This window comes from Sminthopsis crassicaudata, chromosome 3 (genome assembly GCF_048593235.1).
Source record: "Sminthopsis crassicaudata isolate SCR6 chromosome 3, ASM4859323v1, whole genome shotgun sequence".
NCBI classification, from domain to species: Eukaryota; Metazoa; Chordata; class Mammalia; order Dasyuromorphia; family Dasyuridae; genus Sminthopsis; species Sminthopsis crassicaudata.
This window is the reverse complement of record NC_133619.1, coordinates 392,580,902-392,600,413: the sequence shown is the minus strand read 5'-3', so window position 1 is coordinate 392,600,413 and position 19,512 is coordinate 392,580,902. Positions and strand designations below refer to the sequence as shown.

The following is a 19,512-nucleotide window of genomic DNA, read 5'->3' as shown; positions in this document are numbered from 1 at the left end:
TATCTTGGGGGTGCAGTAGGTTAGGAAAGGGAGCATTTGATTGAATTTATCTCACACAGCTCTAGGAAACAACTTCAGCCTAATGTCCTAGAAGGACTGAACAAGGAGTTTTAGCTTTCAACACCATCTATGCTACTTACAAGCTGTGATAATGTGGACAAAGCAGTTAATATCTTTGGGCTTCGGGTTCCACATCTCAAAAATTAAGGAGCTGAACTAAATGATGATATCAATGATTTTTTCCAACAGTAATATTCAATGCTTCCAAAATAAATACATTTTAAAATTTTAAAAAATTCAATGATTCTAATTTTAAAAAAATTTTCTTTCATGTTATTCTGCCTCCATTCTTCACTTTTATTCCTATTGGACAAAAACCATCACCAGCTAAGGAAAATGCTACTCTTTTTCAAGATTATAATGGGTGCCCATTTATCTTTTAAAAATTTAATAATAGATTTTTATTTTCAAAATACATGCAAAGATAGTTTTCAACATTAACCCTTGCAAACACCCTTGTGTTCCAATTTTTTCTCCCTTCTTTCCTTCACCCCCTTCTCCTAGACAGCAAATAATCCAAATATTGAAATATGTGTAATATTTCCATATTTATCATGTAGCACAAGAAAAATCGGATCAAAAAGGGGGGAAATGAGATATAAACATGTATATAACATGTATAACATGTATAATATATTAGATTGCTTGCCATCTGGGGAGAGGGTGGGGGGAAAAAGGGGAAAATTTTTAACACAAAGCTACGCAAGGGTCAATATTGAAAAATTATCTGTGCCTATGTTTTGAAAATAAAAAAGCTTTTTAAAAATTGGCTCTTTGAAAACACAGAAAATGTTTTTAAATTTAATCAGCATTATTCACATATTCTTTCCCAATTTCTTAAATCTAGACAATCAACAAACCAAAAACCCAAGCCCTGATGTATAGTGCTCACCAATTTCTAAGGTCTAATGTTCACACCTTGAACATTTAACAATCAGCTCTTGCAAGTTATGTTAAATATACCTGTCTGTCCTCTTATAGATGTGGAAACAGAGGCCCAAGGAGGGACTAATAAATTAGTTTGTAGGACAATAATTCAAACCTAGGTCTTGTAATTCTAAACTAAATGCCTTTTCTATTACACGCCCATGCTGTTCCTCTATTCAGCCACCTCAAGATTTCCTTAATTCTTAATTAAATCATCAGTATCCACAGATAAGGGAGGGGGAGGGAATATTATCAAAGGAGCACAGATGAATATCTTAGGTTACCTATTTAGAAACCGAGAGAGACAGAGAGGCACACACACACACACACACACACACACACACACACACACACACACACACACACACAGATGGGGGGGAGGAAGGGGGGAAAAAAAGGGAAGGAGGGAGGCAAGGAGGGAAGGAGAGAGTACTTGAACAAGAGTACAATAAGAAAAATTATAAAAGTTACCTTGGGCACGGAGTTTAGCCAGTTCTTCACTCAATGAATCCTGTGACTCTTCCAACTGTCTCCTCTTTTGTTCTGGGAGATTCTGCTTCATGAACCCTCAGCTTCTCCTGCCATACAAAAGGGTCAGATTTACTGACTTCTCTCTTCATGGGATCCAACAAACACTAGCCTTCCTCTTTATAGTAATTGTTCAGAGTGCTTCTATGAGGAAAGGAAGCCTGGTATCTAAATCTCAATGTTTTGTGCCACAAATTACATTGCTCCTTATTGGAGATAAGTAATATGGGGGGAAAAACAACTTATCTAGAGATGCACTGAACACCAAATAATCTTTAATGTTTTAAGATTAGGGTATGAAAATATGTCTCTGGACATGACTTTCTACTCTATTCCAATGTATTATCTAAAGAATGAGTTTATTTTTATATTCAACTAATTTCACCATTATAGATGCATGGGATGAATTATTCAGAAACTTACATTGAACTATTTATAAAAAACAAACCCAAATGTCAAGTATAAATATCAATGGTTACACAGAGTGGTGTTTTCAACTTTCTTTCTATAATAGAAAAAAAGGACATCATTATTTGATGGCAGGAAAGTTAATGGATGCTTGGTAATTGCCCTACAGAGAATACTTATTTTCTTATATTAAACTGGATATGTAGGAGAAAGATTGAATGTCAGCTAAAAAGATGGTCTCAAAAAATCTTGCAATATCAGATTTTCTTCTAACATATAAATCATTTAAAAATTCTAAGTTATACTGCATTTCTCCATTTATCAAAAAATAACAGGTATCAGACTCTGACCAAGGAAATCTAGATAATTCAGGAAGCACAAGTGACAAAAAAAGAAAATTCGCTACAAGATTAAACTTGTACTAACTCTATTATCTTTCACAGGAAATTTTTACTGCCTCAAGTTATATTAGCCCAGGGCTTCTTAAATTTTTTCCACTCATAACCCCTTTTTGCCTGAGAAATTTTTACATAACTCCAGTTATATAGGCATATAAATTAGGCATACAATTCAAACATTACTAATAATAATAATTTCAAAACTCCCAATTCAGTTATGAGACCCCATATGAAGTTTTGAACCACAATTTAAGAAGCTGGGCCCTTGGGAAAACAAGGGAAAACAATATGAACAAATATATTAACTATAACTGATCCCCCTAACCAGCCTAAAAAAGGACAAAGTTATTTCAAGTGGGCAAGTATAGCAGATGAGAAGGAACAGAGCAATAGACCTGTGAGATTAGCAGCTGGCAGGCTGCAAGCTCCCGCTCACTGGCATTCATCTTCCGGTTAGAATCAATTTGTGCACTTTCCAGTTGTTTACTCCGGTTCACTAGAGATTTCACTTCAGACTTCATCTTACTGATGTACAGCCGGGCCATGGTAAACTCTTCCTCAATCACTCCATTCACATCTGCTAACTGAACACACAAGAGGACACTGTTACTTACTTTTAGCTCAATGGGTAGAAATCAAAAATCCAGATTGACTCTTCCTCTCTGCATCCTCTTAGGTACCAAAAGCAGTATTGAAAAGTTACCATTATTCTAAACTGTAAGAAGAATTTTGATAGAGATATTCATCATATTGATGCATAGATGTCAAATATACCATGGAGGTGATCAAGGGGACATTAGATCAAGGAAAAAAAAGAACTTTGAAATTAGGAAATGATCTTTATAAGCCAAGTACCAAAGGTTCATTTAGTTATCTAGAATGCTCTATTGAAGAATACAAAATATCAATAGTATAGGTTCTTAGGGCAATCTGGGAAGTGGTAAGAAGAAATCAGAAAGTCCTGAAGTCACTGGACCAAGTTTACTTTGAAATAGGAGTGTTTTCACTTTAGGAGTTGGCTTTCCTTGACATTTCTCAGCAACTCCTATCCACATTTATTGGCCATCTTCCCAAAGCCAGAGATATATGTGCTAATAATAATAACATTCATTTACTAAGAACTTTATGGTTTATAAAGTACACTATTCAAAATAACCTGGTGAATTAAGTGGCAGAGATACCATTGTCCCAATATGGCAGATGAAAAAACTAAGTCTTTGAGAGATTGTTGACTGATTTATCAGTGATCAAATACCAAGTACTTGAATTCACACCTTCTAAGCAAATTTCCAGTGAACACACTGTCCCCACTATGTATATTTTCTAGGAGACATCAAACTAACCTCCTACTAACTAAAAATCTACACTTTTAAATGTCAAGTATAATTTTGCTTTGGTTGTTATAAGAAAATGTCTTATTTTGGTGTGTTTTTTTTTAATATATGGTATAGCTCCACTGTAAGGGGAGTTAATGGGGAAATTGTGTGTTTATCTAAAAGATGGAGGTCAAATATGCACTGACAATAGTAAAACATAAAATAACCTAAGAGAACAAGACCTTCAGAGATCATCATTCCAAGTTTTCAGAAATCTTTTACATAATAAGTATCACAGAATCACAAAGGATAGAGAAAGGGACAAGGCAACAAGCGTTTTATTAAGCATTAACTATCTGCCAGGCATAGTGCTAAGTCCTTTACACATTTTATCCCACTGGAGGGGATCATTATTTTAATCCCCATTTTACAGATTTAAATGCAAACTAAGACATATATAAGAGTTACTTGGGTTTACTGTTTTGTTGTTTTTCTCAATTACCAAAATCATATATTATACCTACTTTTACCTCCTCATTTTTAGGTTGAACTGTCCTACAGAATCAGGAACCTTTTGGATTTTCAAAGATCCAGTTTCCTTCAGTCAAATTCTAGTATTTAACATTAAATCAAACATGGTCATGTGTCTTTCAATCAAGTTGCAACCTCACATTTTAGTTCTGTGATTTAGATCCACAATCAAAAAAAGAGAGAAGCTAAAGCAAGGCACAAAAATTAAAAGTTCATAATTCCCCATATAAACTTGGCCATGAAGAACTATATAAGCAGATTATACAATTCATTATACAAATGCTAGTTAAATGTGTATAATTTTGTTTAGCCACCAGAGGGTATCACAGCATTTTAGCAAATAGGTATTTATAATAGGACTATACTGGTATGTGAATACAGGTTAAGATTTGATATTTGGGCTAGAACCTAGTACTGCAATGTTTCAGAGTACCTAATAGTTGCGAGTAAGTTGTATCACTCATTCTCTATTGGTATGTTTTTAAGTGTTCATTTAGGACTAAGGATATGATATCAGATAATCTGGAGAAATTAGCAACAAATATGAAACAAATTAATCATCAGGAAGGACCTAAAGTCCAGCTTTCAGAATTTAGCAAATGTGATGTTGCAAGCTTTTTATATGCTTAACACTATACAGAATTCCATTTTCAAAACCGAATGGTATAGACCATAACTCTCTCTGACTCTGTGTATAATAGCACATTTATTTAAGTCAGTTACATTTCTGATTAAAGTGTCCTTACCCATAAAACATTCCTTGCAGTGCTCTTCCTCATACACCTTTTTAAAATGTAACAATAACTAATAAGAAAAGTTCTCATTTATGCAATACTTCAATAATGATCTTTTCTCATCACAATTATTCAAGGTGAGCAGTAAAAGTGTTTTTACTAACATTTGATTTGTCTATAGACACAAAGGTAATAAGTGACGCATTTGGGATATTAACTTGAATAAGACGAGTTGTGTTTCCTCTATACCAAACTGCCCATTTTAAATAATGGACTGGGAGGATCTACATTTAGATTAGATGATCTGGTTACTGGAATCTGGCCATCACAGAGTCAAGGGTAGAGAATATATATGCTGATTATAACCTACATCGTTTCCACATTCACTGGGCAAATGGGGAAAGTATTGGAAGGAATCTTCTCTTTCACCTTAACTTCATCTCTCTAACACCTTGAAATTAGAATATCTTGACCCAAACACTCTTTCTCCTATGCCACCTTCCTAAGGTATAGAGTTGTAAAGAAGCAAAAATTACAAGCAGATGAGCTATTGCCTAGTCCAAAATGAAGCCTATGTATCTGCTATTTCATGTTTCACGCCCTAAAAGAAAAAAATATGCAGGGTTAAGAAAAAAGGCAAATGGCCAAAATAAATTTCATTTACCTTGCCTCTCTCCTCTATATACTCTTTGAATTTGCTTTTCTTGGAAACATTTCCTGTTTTGTTTTGGTAGATGATAAAGCAATTTTCAAGGGTAGGTTCCACTGACTCTAAGGAAAATCAATCTTTTCTCCTTCTTAAATAAAAATCAAGTCAATCTCCTCTTTGAAATAATGGAGATTCCAACTCTCATCATTTTTGTTTTGTTTTGATAACAGGCTGCTCCTCATGGCTATGTATCTGTCACTAAAAGTCCAGGTACTAAGTAGCAAATCAGAAATATAATAAGTCAGAGAGAAAAATCCCCAACCCATTACCTTATAGCTTTAAATGAAGCTATATACTGTACTGCTATAGCTACATAGATTTAGTCGAGTCATTTTTTAGACATTACCCCAATTTGGGGTTTTCTTGGCAGAAATGTTAGACTGCTTTGTCATTCCTGTCTCCAGTTCATTTTACAGATGAGAAACTGAAGCAAACAGGATTGAGTGACTTTTCCAGGGTCACACAGCTAGTAAGTTTTTAAGGCAGATTAGAACTCAGGAAGATCCATCTTCCTGACTGTGGACCTGGCACTTAGTTTACTGAGCCACTTAAGATTCCCTAATAAAATAAGAAAAGCCTATATACAGCAAGTGAATTTGAAGAATGCTAAACTTTCTTTCCATAGGAGTACTGCTCATTTAAAGAAAGAATCATAATCTAAGGATTAAAATGCATCAAAATTATCAATGAAATTAAACTAGAGCTGGAAATTTTAGAATCCACTTTGAGAATTATTGAATGAATTCTCAAGGGACATGCTATGTGTAGCACAAACTGTATATACATATACTATGTTAGTATGCAGGGGATTATTCATAACAAGTAAGTCACCATTTCTGACCTCAAAGAGTTTATATTTTAGAGGGAAATGACACACATAATTATAGTATTAGGTAAGATGTGCTAAGTGCACAATGAGAGACATACAAAGTGTTATGGAGGCTCAGGGGAAGGATGGAGCACATCCAATTGAAGTCAGGAAAAGATTAGGGAAAACTTAATGGAGAAGATGGCTTTTGAACTAGGTAATAAAAATGGGCAGGATACAATAAGCTGAAAAAGAGCAGGTTGGATGTTAGATACATAGGGTAATATTCTAGACAGAACCTAGATGATATAAATAAAGATATAGGGGAAGGAAAATAGTATTTTCAGGGATCAGTTTGGTAGGAAACTTAAAAGTACAAAGGTATACGTGACTCTGGGCAAGTCACTTAACTCCAATTGCCTCAGCAAAAAAAATGAACAAAAAAAGTTCAAAAATAATAGGAAAAAGGCAGAAAACCAGATGGGAAGATATTGAGAAGGGCTTTGATTATCAGGATAAGAAATCTAAACTTTATCAAAAGATTAATGGAAAGCCAGCTAGGGTTTTTGAAGAGAGGAGTGACATGATCGAATTTGTGAGTCAAGAAGAATGACATGTACTATAAAATGGACAGATTATTTTAGGAACATTAATTTCAAAGTTATCACATAGTAGTTGTCAAAGAATGAAGTCATGAAGCCCTGAAATAGGAAAGTAGCAATAATAATGGAAAGAAGGGGATAGAAGTAAAGAAATATTAAAAGATAGAATCAAAAGGATTTGGCAATTAATTTGACAACTAATTGGATGTGGGAAAAGAGGAGGAGGGAACACATCAACATCCTAGCAGCATCCAGTTCAATATTTTAAAATTATTTCAATCATGCTTCAATTCCCTAAGGCACCCAGGCACTCCTTGATTTCATTTGCATTTTACATCAGCTCTATTTTTCAGCTTAACATAATACTCTTTTTTTCATTGACAGCAGAAGAAGCCAACATTACAAAATCAGCTCTGCCTTTAATTTAAAAGGGCCTTGGCATTCAGCAAAATGTTGGGATTTGGTTTGTCTGGGACCAATACATTCTTCTAAAAGTGAAATCAAACTTCAATAACTAAACTTAGATGAAATGGAATTAGCACCATGGTACATGAATACTTTAAAATTAAATTTCAGAATTATTCACTGGCACTTATTGAATGTCTGCTTATAAATAGTAATACTATAAGAGAATACCAGAGTTGAAAGAATGCCACTTAGTTCAACATCTCTCCTAGAAAATTTAGCTGTAAAAATACTTAAATTGAATTTTTCTGTACTATTCTGAGAGTTCAACATTGAGATCCATCTTCAAACATTTTTAAATAATAGTTCAAATTTAAAGATTATTTTACATATATAACATCATTTGATCCTCAAAATGACTACTTTATTGTAGCTAGTACAAATATTATTATTCCCATTTAACTGAGAAAAATTGAGGTTCTTTTAGGTAACACAACTATTAAAATGGAAGAACCAGAATTCAAATTCATCCTTTTTTGACCACTAATTCAGTAGTCTTTGCCTCTCAATTATAGACCCTTACTCATAAACTGTCTACCTAAAAATAAACATTGATATAAATCAATAAATAAATGATAGAACTGGAGAGAGATAGACACATACACACAGAGGCAGGCAGACAGAAAGAAAGGAGAAGGGGAGTTGGATTTAAAGATTGGTCAACCTCAGTCCATTTTCATTTTTCAAGTAGTTATTTAGAAATTATGCAGACAAAATTTTCATTCATATTTTAAAATTTTATCTCTCTTCTATTTGTGCTTGACAGTGGTAAAGCATTCCCAGATCATACTGTTCTGGTATGATATGAACAGTCAGGTACACTATAACTTGATTCTAATATTGTTATTTTGGTCCTCTTTGAGAATGAAATTCAACAACCAATACTCTCTCTTCCATTGTCCATAATTGATCTTTTAGACATTTCCCTAGATGTGCATCATTCCACAATACAAAAAGCTAAGAACAAACTTCTTTCCCATCTTATTACTTTACAAAGGGAAAAAGAAAGGCTGACAGTTTAGATACAGAATTAAATGACAACTATGATTTTATAATCTCCTTTCCAGTCTTATATTTGTAAATATATGCATCATGCAGAAATGTTGATGTTAATTGGTCTTTGTCAAATATAGAATAATAAAAAAGTAGAGGATACGCCACATAGCAGTGAGACAAATTTTACTCTACCATATTTTCAAAAGAAAATAAAATCCTTTGTAAATAACTTAATTTTCATATTTACCCAAGTTATTTCATTGTACATTTTCCCTTAACATTGGAATATGTCTTCAGGGAATAGGACATTTACTTTAGTGCCATCAAGATTTGACTATGGACACTATCCATTAGATTTTAAGCTCTTTGAAGACAGAGATTGTCTTTTGCCTCTTTTTATATTCCCTAGGCTGAGAATAGTGCCTGATAACTAGTAAATACTTAATAAACATTTATTGACTATCTTCCAGAATTGAAAATCACTTTCCACTTTCTTCTCCCAATACATTCTCAATTTCACAGGATTAATTCTCATTAATGCTCTCCTTAAGAGCAGGGAGCATAAGTACTTATGCATTTATAGATTGCTTAGACAACAGGGATCTTAGAGATCATTTGTATCTCAAAGATTTAGAGACCTCTTAATCCAATTTTTTTCATTTCACAGATAAGAAAGAAAAGAAGCCAAAGGGTAAGTGATTTTTCAGGGTCATATACACAATAAGAGCACCTGCCCTTAAGTCAGGAGGACCTGAGTTCAAATCTGGTCTCAGACACTTAACACTTCCTACCTGTGTGAACCTGGGCAAGTCACTTCATCCCAATTGCCTCAGAAAAAAAAAAAAAAAAGAGCTGGATTTCAAACCCATCTCCGCTAATTCTAACTCTAGCATATTTTCCCACCATATAGCTTCACTAGCTCATTTTACCAAAAAGACGAAGCCAAAGAAGCCAAGTGATTGTCCAAGATTATTATCCAGATAGTCAGTGGCAGAGTTGAATTTGAATCCAACATATCTGAATACAAATTTAACTGAATCTTTTTCCCTATGTTATGTTGTCATTAAAAAAACGAACACCAAAATAAAGATTGAAATGGCTTACTGTCTTCACATCATTGGTGCCAATGATTCCACCAATCTCCCCCAGGTCCTTCAACAGTAAATTCAGGATCTCCGTGGCACGTTTTTTCTGGTGATTACTCAGCTCCTGCAACTGATTCAGCTCTCTTTGTGTAGCACTCAAGGTAGTCTGGAAAGAAAAAAGTTATCAACAGTGTTAAAAAAAAAAGACCACTTTTTGGTCATATGAATAAAGTATGACTTTGAGGAAAATTATAAAGCATTGTCCAGAAAAGAGTTCTTTTATTAGTAGTAGTGGTTATAAAAGATTCAGAAAGATTAGTTGGTATTGGTTTTTTAATCAAATATTGGTATAAGTTATATATTCCAAAATATAAGTTTGGACATTTTTCAACTGACACCAGGGAATAATATGGTGGTGGAGGGAGAGAAAAGGAGAAGAGAAGGAAAGGGGCTCAATTCAATTTAAATTCAGAACATTCCAAATGTTAAAAATGTTATATATATATATATATATATATATATATATATATATATATATATATATATATATATATATCACTCTTAATCTTGTCTTCTGAGTGAATCTGTTCTCTAGGTTACCTCTCAGATTTGTCCCTCACCTAGGAGACAGAAGTCTTGTAAACCAAAAACCAAAAACAAAAAACAAAAAAAAACCAACTTATAAGTTAAATTATTAAGAAACTTAATAATTTAGCTTTTAAGTTGTTTTTTTTTTTGTTTGTTTGTTTTTGTTTGTTTGTGTTTTGTTTTGTTTTTTTGCTCATTCACTATACTCACAGAAACAGCAACCAGGAAAGAATTAATTTAGAAGTAGCTGACTTTTTTTTCCCTAATCTTCCCAGAAGAGCTAAACTGAATGCAGATCATCTTCGTCACATAATACAAAACCAAAGAAGAGAGGGATTCTTTATAGATTAAAAAGCTCCATTTTCTTGCCAAAGACTAAAAAAAAATTTTATCCACTCCTGATATGTGATATCAGAACGAATTAGTGCTTAAGCACATTCAGCTTCTTGAGGGCAGAAATTATCTTAATCGTATAGAAGCCAACATTGTGTTTGGTAGCACATACAGTTGTTTGTTGATTGACTAATACCACACAACAACAAAATAGATAACAAGTCTTTGACTTAGTATTTTTCTAATTAACTGAATCTACAAAGAAGCAGTCCCTCTAACACCAAAGACACAAAAGTTAATACAAAGCAATTTACATAATCCTTCCAAATATATCTCTTACAATATAACACATTTTACTGATTAGGCTATGAAAATTACTTGAGAATTAGCTAGTATCACTTAGCATATGAGTGATAGTGACAAGATTGTACTATGAAAAATCATTCATTGGTACTGAGTAGGAAAAAAAAATCACTCTCAATGACTTCTCACTATTTAAAAATATAATGAGGCATTAAACACAAGCCTCCTTACAAAAAGAATTGCTAAATATCTTTGCAGTTTCCCCAACTCTTCTTTGATTTTTCTATTTAATAATTCCAGGTTGAAAATACAAAGAGGTATTTCCAAAATTTATCTCCCTATCTTAAGAAATTATTTTTAAAAAGTCTCTGCCAGCCCAGCTGAGTTTATGAAGTCAATGACATCTCTTGTATCCCCTATGGTGAGCAGATTAAGTTTCCCAGCACCATCTGCTAACATCCTTTGCCAATCAAATTTGGATGACTTCCATCAAGCATACTGGACAAATTCTCATGATGCCAAGCCATTATGCAGAGGTTCCCAGGGAAGCAGTTCACTGCTGAACCTTGCTTCCTTTTCTTCCCTGCAAACACATTTGCCAAATGGTAAAGGGCAAAAATCAGTACTCCTCAGATAGCTAGATATAATGCTTTACTGGAACCTAGGGTAGACTGACCTCATCACAAAATCTGTTACATGGAATTGACACCACCTTTTCCAAGATGTAGTGAGAAGGGGGGAACAAAGGGGAAAGGCAAGGTAGAACCCAATGGAGGGGCCAGCTTAAATAAATAATAAGCCAAATCAGGGTGAGCAGAATCCTAAAACAAACAAAATAAAAATTAAGGCAAGGTGTGGGGAGCAGTAAATTTGAGGAAGTAGAAAGACCTTGGAAAGTGAAAAATAACTACAACTCCTCAACACTAACATTAGAGTTTAAAGCTCTGTGTCTATCAGAGTTCTGTGAGAGACAACTATCCTCTAAGTGTGGGCAAAGATCACACATACAAGTTGTTTTCCTCATTGAGAGGAACTAAGAAAACTAATCAAATACTCCGGCGCTCATATCTCCAATTGAGACCACATTTGAATTCAGGAAAATGAATCTACACCACCTAGCTGTCCAAAATGGAAAATGATCACCCATAAACAATGCGCCAGGGATTAATGCTGAGATATGGGGCTGCTCCAGAATAGATATTTCAAGGAAATGGATCAGCAAGCTGAGAAATACCTAACTAACTTTGGGAGTAGGTTTAAATGCCATCCAGGAAAACTTACATGAAATTCTCAGAAAGAAAAAAAACAAAAAAGATACATTCAAATCTTTTTGTCACCTAAGACTCTATCAGTTCCCAAAACATTTAGCATCTTTTATGTTATGCATAGCATATGCATAACATAAATGCAGAACAGCCACTAAAGCTAGAGAACCTCCTCCACCCCCCCACCTCACTAGAAAAAGTCCCAACCGTTTTCTGGGCTAGCTCATCAGTCAGCTGCTCATTGGCTCGGGTCTTGTCCTCCACTTCCTGTGACTTCTGGTCATAATTGACAGCTAGTTCCTCTAGGGCTTGAAGAACCTCTTTCACCTCATCCTTGGCAGCCTCATTCTCAATCTGGAGACGAGTCAGCTCCTCTTGGATCTTCTCATAGTCTCTTCTTGTAGAAGCTAAAAGCTTTAAAAAAAATTTTTTTTAAGTTTTGGAAGAAATGAAGGCCAGCTATAAAATAGAATAAGATTGTTACTATAAAATTGAAACAGTGAATCAAAATAATACTCTTTTGAGCCAGGGAAGTTAATTTATTAATATGTTTGTAATTAGTAACCCTGTACAACTGCAGAAGGTAATACAAGCTTTCATAAATGCTCATGAAATTCTTCTGAAAGCCAAAAATTTACAAAAGTAATAATTATAAGTGAGTGAATCAAACCTTTACAAAGCAGATTATTCCATTATTTCTACTTTGCAGATGGAATGAGTGAATCAAACTTATTGGGGCAGGGTCTTAAAGCCTTGGAAAGAAATTAATTATAATATATGTATGTATTATATAATTTACATTTATATAAGTTACATTCTCTGAAACAGCGCTTATCAAGCAAAACCAACTGGTAAAGTGATTGAGAAATTGTTACAATATATGCCTTAGAAACTCCAATGAGAAAGGCAATGGAACTGAAATTAGGAGGAAAGAAATGCCCACATAAACATTTGTTAGGTGAAAATAAAGAACTGGGGAGGAAGACAGAATCAAAACCATACTTTGCAAGTGTAATCTATGTTAGGAAATAAATACATTCAAATGCTATCAATTTATATGTGGGAAATAAACTGTGTTTGAGAAGCGTGGTCAACCATAATGGCAAAAACTATCAACTAATTATTTCAAGATAACTTTTAAAATGTAAGCAAGTATTACATCTGTGTTGGGTTTACTTCCTTTTCTATTTTAATCCAGTCATTGATACACAGACAATTTCAGACTAATTCCAGACTACTCAAAGTCTAGATATCCAGCTAATGTTACAATTACCCTTCTGTCATATATTTTGGCTACTTCATAATTAGTAAGCTTCCACAACAGCAAGTATACAGTATTCAGGAAAAAGTTAACTGGGGAAAGAAGATTGAAAGTATACCTATGAAACTAATTGGGGGTATTATTTTGGATTTAAATTTACTCATATCTACCTTTCCCATATTAGCATGAGAATAGGGTATACTCCATAGAGCAAAACTACAATGAATTCCTATTTGCACAAATTTATAATTTAAGTTGGTGAGTGAATGAGAGATAGAGGAGGTGGGAACATGACACATCTCTTCTTTCTGAGGATGTCAAAATCCATCCTTCCACCTTTTAGTGATGCAAGAGAATTCCAGCATGCATCTTACCTCTCTCTCCTCTCCCCTTTGTATTATTGCCAAAGGGTAATAGTGATCATGATCAGTGTTGATATATGAGGGTTAATTATAAATGGCATCCAAATGAGTGTGGAGGAGTAATAGAAGTAATGTCAGTAGGAAATGAAGAGACAGCAATTCTTGTCTAGAGTACTAAGATTCTCTTATGTATTTCACCCAGAAGTAATGTCAGTAGGAAATGAAGAGACAGCAATTCTTGTCTAGAGTACTAAGATTCTCTTATGTGTTTCACCCAAAAGTAATGTCAGTAGGAAATGAAGAGACAGCAATTCTTGTCTAGAGTACTAAGAGTCTTTTATATGTTTCACCCTCCTCACTTCAAGACCTGCTTTTATCTACAGGGGTGGGAAAGGAAAGGGAAAGGAAAAGGGAAGAGGAAAGAGGAAGGGGGAAAGGGGAAGAAGGAAGGGGGAAAGGGAAAGAGGGAAAGGGAAAAAGGGAAGGGGGAAGGAGAAAATGGGGGAAGGGGAAAGAGGGAAAAGGGAAGAGGGAAAGGGGGGAAGGAGGAAAGGAGAAGGGGAAAGAGGGAAAAGGGAAGAGGGAAAGGGGGGAAGGAGGAAAGGGGAAGGGGGAAGGGGGAAAAGGAGAAGAGGGAAGGGAGAAAGAGGGAAAAGGGAAGAGGGAAAGGGGGAAGGAGGAAAGGAGAAGGGGAAAGAGGGAAAAGGGAAGAGGGAAAGGGGGGAAGGAGGAAAGGGGAAGGGGGAAGGGGGAAAAGGAGAAGAGGGAAGGGAGAAAGAGGGAAAAGGGAAGAGGGAAAGGGGGAGGAGGAAAGGATAAAGGGGAAAGGGAAGAGGGAAAGGAGGAAGGAGGAAAGAAGGGGGAAAGGGGAAAGGGAAGAGGGAAAAGGGGGAAGGAGGAAAGGAGAAGAGGGAAGGGATAAAGAGGGAAAGGGAAGAGGGAAAGGGGAAAGGAAGAAAGGAGAAGGGGAAAGAGGGAAAAGGGAAGAGGAAAAGGGGGAAGGAGGAAAGGAGAAAGGGGAAAGGGAAGAGGGAAAGGGGGAAGGAGGAAAGGAAAAAGGGAGTAAAGAGAAAGAGGGTAAAGGGGAAGGAGGTAGAGGGAAGGGGGAAAGGGGGAAAGGGGAGGGGGGAAATAGGAGGGGGAAAGGGGAAAGGGAGGAAAGGGAAGGAAAGCACTTTCAAGGTGCTTAAAATGTCACAGACTAAGTCATGCCTCATTTTGTAAATTCCACTCAGAAAGGCATCACCCTACTGTCCTAAGATAAAAGAAAACAGCCAGAAAGTTCCACTGGAGTCAAGCAAAGGCTTTTTTTAGTCTCTTGGAAAAGTTACAATTTGTAGAATTAAACAAAAATTCTAATAACTTTGATTTTTTCATTTGTCTCTTTACCTCATCCTGATCCAACATCTGCTGCTTTAATTTTTCAGCCAGCTGGCTCTGCTGGTTAATTTCATCATCCTGAAATGAAATAGGACATTTAATTTTTTTTTACTAGTGTTTCCACTTTTGACACCTAGGTTTTCAGAAAATAGCCACTAAGACATCAGCTATGAGCTTGATTATAGATTAAAAGAGAAAAGTATAACTCTCCTTCCTTCTACTATTATTTCAGAAGATAAGTAATTGGTTCCATGTTTTTATATTTGCTTAAAATACCTCTCAATCTACTTTTCACAATGGATGAAATAACTCAGTGTTCTCTGATGTATAATATACTACACAATCCTAATCCTATTCACCTGGAAATTACAAAAAAAAAACAAAAACAAAAACAAACCCTCTAAGAATGAAACTGAAAAAAGACCTTAGGGACCTTCATATGCTGCATCTTACTAAAACTCATCAATGAAAAGGAAAAATAAGTATTTTTTAAAAACTATCTTACTCTGTGTTTTGACCCCCAATTCTAACCACTTCAATGATAGCAAGAGATGGTGTGTATTACTTCTAGCGGCTCTGCCAGGATGTTTGGGGAAAAAACTTTACTTTTAAATCAATTGGAAAACCTCAGATTTACAATGTTAAAAGCTGACAGGTGGAAATGGGGAAACAGGGAGTGTGGGGAAAGGGGCTCTCAGGTGGAAAAACTAGTCAATTTAGAAAATGCCCAACTCAGCAAAGCTCTGGAAACAGGAGCCTTGATTGACCTAGCATGAATAATGCACAGACATTATTTGCATTTTGGCTGAGAAATGAGATATAGCAACAGTTTTATAGTTATGGGAAAGGATTTATCTTTGGCAATGGAATATTCCAGTACAGAAGTGAATTCCATTTATAAGTAAAGGAGAAAAAAAATTCTCAAGTTAATGCTTGGCTGAGGGGGTGGGGAGAATGATGAGGAGGAGGCGGCTATTGATTTGGTGGTAAGGAATCTTCTCCTTGGACAAATTCATTATTTTCATTCTCATTTTCTGCCACTAGATGTTGCTGCTATCAAAGCTTGGATGCTGGCTCTTTAAGCCCTTTGTAACTGGAATGTAAATTTCTTCGCTTGGCTTTCACCTGGTAAACTACCCACCCCCAGATGTGGGTGGAACAGCAGGCATGAGCTGCCTAGCAGCAGGAGATTAACTCTATATGCTCTGCTATCATTTTCATCATTTCCAATAAAATCTTCAAAATGTAACACAAAACAATCCCTATTCACATTTATCTTTTTCTGGGAAACAGGAAGAGTTAAAAATATAAAAACAATGTCCTAGGACCTAATTGGGCATTCAGTATCAACCTACTGCAGAGGATGGTTAGGAATTTGACATGTAGCAACATGCAGCCTTGTTATGAAAATGGATAGGACGAAACAGAAGGGGCTTGTTGCTCTCCCGGGGGTTCCCTTTAAGAGCCTGACCTTCAAAGCTGTCAACTAACATGCTACAGCTTTTGATGTAGAAATAATATTCTGAAACCAGTGTATGCATACCTGTGCCTTCCATTCCCGGTCCACAGCATTATTTGTAATTTCTCTTTTCTGTAAGAAGGTTGCCTTTAAAATAATTTCTCTATAGGGAAATTTTTTTTATAACACCACTAAATCTTCAATTATTTCACAAACTATACAGAAGAGTTCTACTACCTAACTCTTAGAGCAGATTAAATGTTTGGAATGAGAAAGTGCACCAAAAGAAAGCCTCCAAAAATGGTGATTTTGTTCTAAGGATCTAGCACTGTTGATGTCTTGTTTTCTAAATTTAGAATGTAGGTAACTGGAGAAGAGATTGTTTTTGTTAATGTTCTTTGGCACTCTGCAGGTGCTTCATAAACATCCAACTAAAGTAAAAGAAATAAGTAGGTAGCAATTGCCAGCTCTTCTCCTGGGACCTAGAAGTGACCAAGATGAGTTACAGGTGAGAAAACAAAAGCAAGGTTCTCTCTCTCTTTTACCACAAAGAGGGTAGAGTCAAGGAACCAGAATTATTTTGCTTATGATGGGACAAGTAATTTTGGATTTCATTGTGATTTCTGAAAATTCAATAATCAACTTCAGAAATCAGGAGTAAAACAAAACTACAGTTTCAGATTAATTTTGCATTACAGTCTAGAAAATTTTCTTTCATATTTAACATACACAGAGGATACTCCTTTCACTCAAATCCTATTCTGATGCCTCATCATGGCTTCCTCAAAGCCATAGAAGGACATAGCCACAAAAATCTACCAGGCTCGGAAATGGATTGTCCACTGAAGACCAGCCCAGCTATGGTCAGAAAGGTTTTATTACTAAAATGTTGACACCCTGCTCATTTGTTTTGAACACAGCACCTCATGGAACTATGTATTAGTATTCTCTACTATGATTAGAATCTGAAAGAAGTGCCCATACCAGTGAAATCGCAACTATTTTAAAGTATCATTTTCCTGAGAAAACCAAGACACACGCAGGATATAACAGTTCCTTCAGCTCTATATGAATGGTTTCTGTACAAAAATACTGTATAGGCAATAAAAAGTAATACTATGTCTAGTAGCTGGAATATTAATTAGGCAAAGCTCTCATGGGAACAAAAGTATATTATAAATGAATTCATAAGGGCCAGGTTGCCCCTAATTTAACTGCTATAGTTTATATAAACTCAGAAAATAAACTAAAAGGGCTCTTTAATACAATAGACCATAGCCAAAAAAAAAATATTGGATGCTGAGCATTTATCCCAAACAAAGCCCTTGTAAGATTAATGACAATATTCACATAACAAAACTGCTCAATGTGAGTCTCAGGAATCTCTAGAGCAATTTAGGAAGAACTTCAGTAGAATTAAATTGCACCAAAAATATCAAGCAACCTTTTAATAAATGAGCTGAAAGGATTCAGAATATATCAAGGACAAAACATCAACACAGTGTAAAATATTCATTAAATATCCATTATTTCTACTCTCCCCTTGCCTTCACTGGGAACAAATAGACATCCTTTTGAATCTTCAAGGTCTTTTTACTTCTCTCCAATGACTACATTGAAATATGTGTATTTGACATGTAGTAATGATATTTGAAATTATAATGATTAAAAATATACTTAAAAGTGTTTTATGCCCAAGTAAGTGAACATATAATGTAGGTATCCCAATTCTGCATGTTCAAACATTCTTAAAATAGCATGCATCAAAACAACAGTTTTTCTAGTGCCAAAAATTTTAGGTTCCCCAGATTTTCAGATATCATACTCAAAATGAAATGGCCAAATGTCTTTTGGCTTGGGGACTAGAGATGAGTGATATAGCCCTCTACCTGCAGAATTCAAGAATACATTTTGTCTTTGGGAAGTATTACTCTTTTCTTCAAAATTAGTTCTCCTGTCCTATTCTCACTTCTCTATCTCCATGAAATAACCAGTTAAGTACCCATACTGGTCAGGCCAAACCATCCAATTAAATTTCATTCCAACTTAGAAATCCAATGATCTATGGACTATGGGTGGTAGGATAGAAGTAAGATGGATTTCTATTTAAAGTCCTTTTCAGATCTAGAGAAAGGAATAATTTATAAGCCAGGTCTGAATGCTGCTCTACTTAGATTAGCTTTTTAAATTGCACCAATCACAGATAATATGTTCCTTTGATGTAACAAAAGAACCATATAGTATATGGTTGCATGATGACAATCTGGGCTTCTTGAAGCTTAACATGATTAAAAAGGTAGGCCTCTCCCCCCCAGAGAAATTTTAAATTTCAAACCTTATCATCCAACTGTCTATACAAGCAGGTTATCTCCTCATCATACTTCTGTTTCTCTTCTGTGGAGATGCTAGAGACAACAGGGGTCATGTTGTCTATGATGGGTGTATTGTCACAGGGTTCCAGATTCTTCTGGTCTTTAGCACTGATCTGTTCATCTTCAGGCACAGCTTCCCCTGTTTAAAAAATAAATCCCAAACCACAAAACTAAGGAATACACTATGTTAAAGGAAGTCCAACACTCAAGGGGAAAAAATATAAAATGCATTTATGGAAAGGCCATGTATGGTAGAGAATGAGGTCAAGATGAAACATAAACATCAATTCCCAGAACTTAGTACATAAGTAAGAATCATATCAATCAATCAATTTTATCATAAATCTCCCATTATGTGCCAAGCACTGCTAGGTGCTAAAGATATATGACAAAAATGAAATAGTCCCTTGCTTTCAATGAGTTATTTATAATTTCCTCCATTTGGCTAGAAAAAGTGCAGTTAATTGTGCAAAACAAGTCTGGAGACAAAAAAAGACTACATGACATCAATCGTGCTATATATAGATCACTTCATCCCTAGACAAATTTACAAGTGAATTCTTTGCCTACATCTTGTCTTTTTTAAAAGGTTTCAGCAGACCCCTCAGTATTATTCTACTCA

The 19,512-nt window shown here is 35.1% G+C and overlaps 1 protein-coding gene across 1 annotated transcript in view; it reads right to left on the bottom strand.

Annotated features, from left to right (window-relative positions):
- KIF5C (kinesin family member 5C) overlaps window positions 1-19,512 on the bottom strand; it is a 187,677-nt gene that overhangs the window by 38,640 nt on the left and 129,525 nt on the right. Inside the window, 6 exon segments of the mRNA XM_074302183.1 lie at window positions 1,459-1,543; window positions 2,663-2,905; window positions 9,587-9,733; window positions 12,264-12,470; window positions 15,069-15,137; window positions 18,854-19,029. Coding sequence (XP_074158284.1) covers window positions 1,459-1,543; window positions 2,663-2,905; window positions 9,587-9,733; window positions 12,264-12,470; window positions 15,069-15,137; window positions 18,854-19,029 — 927 coding nt within the window.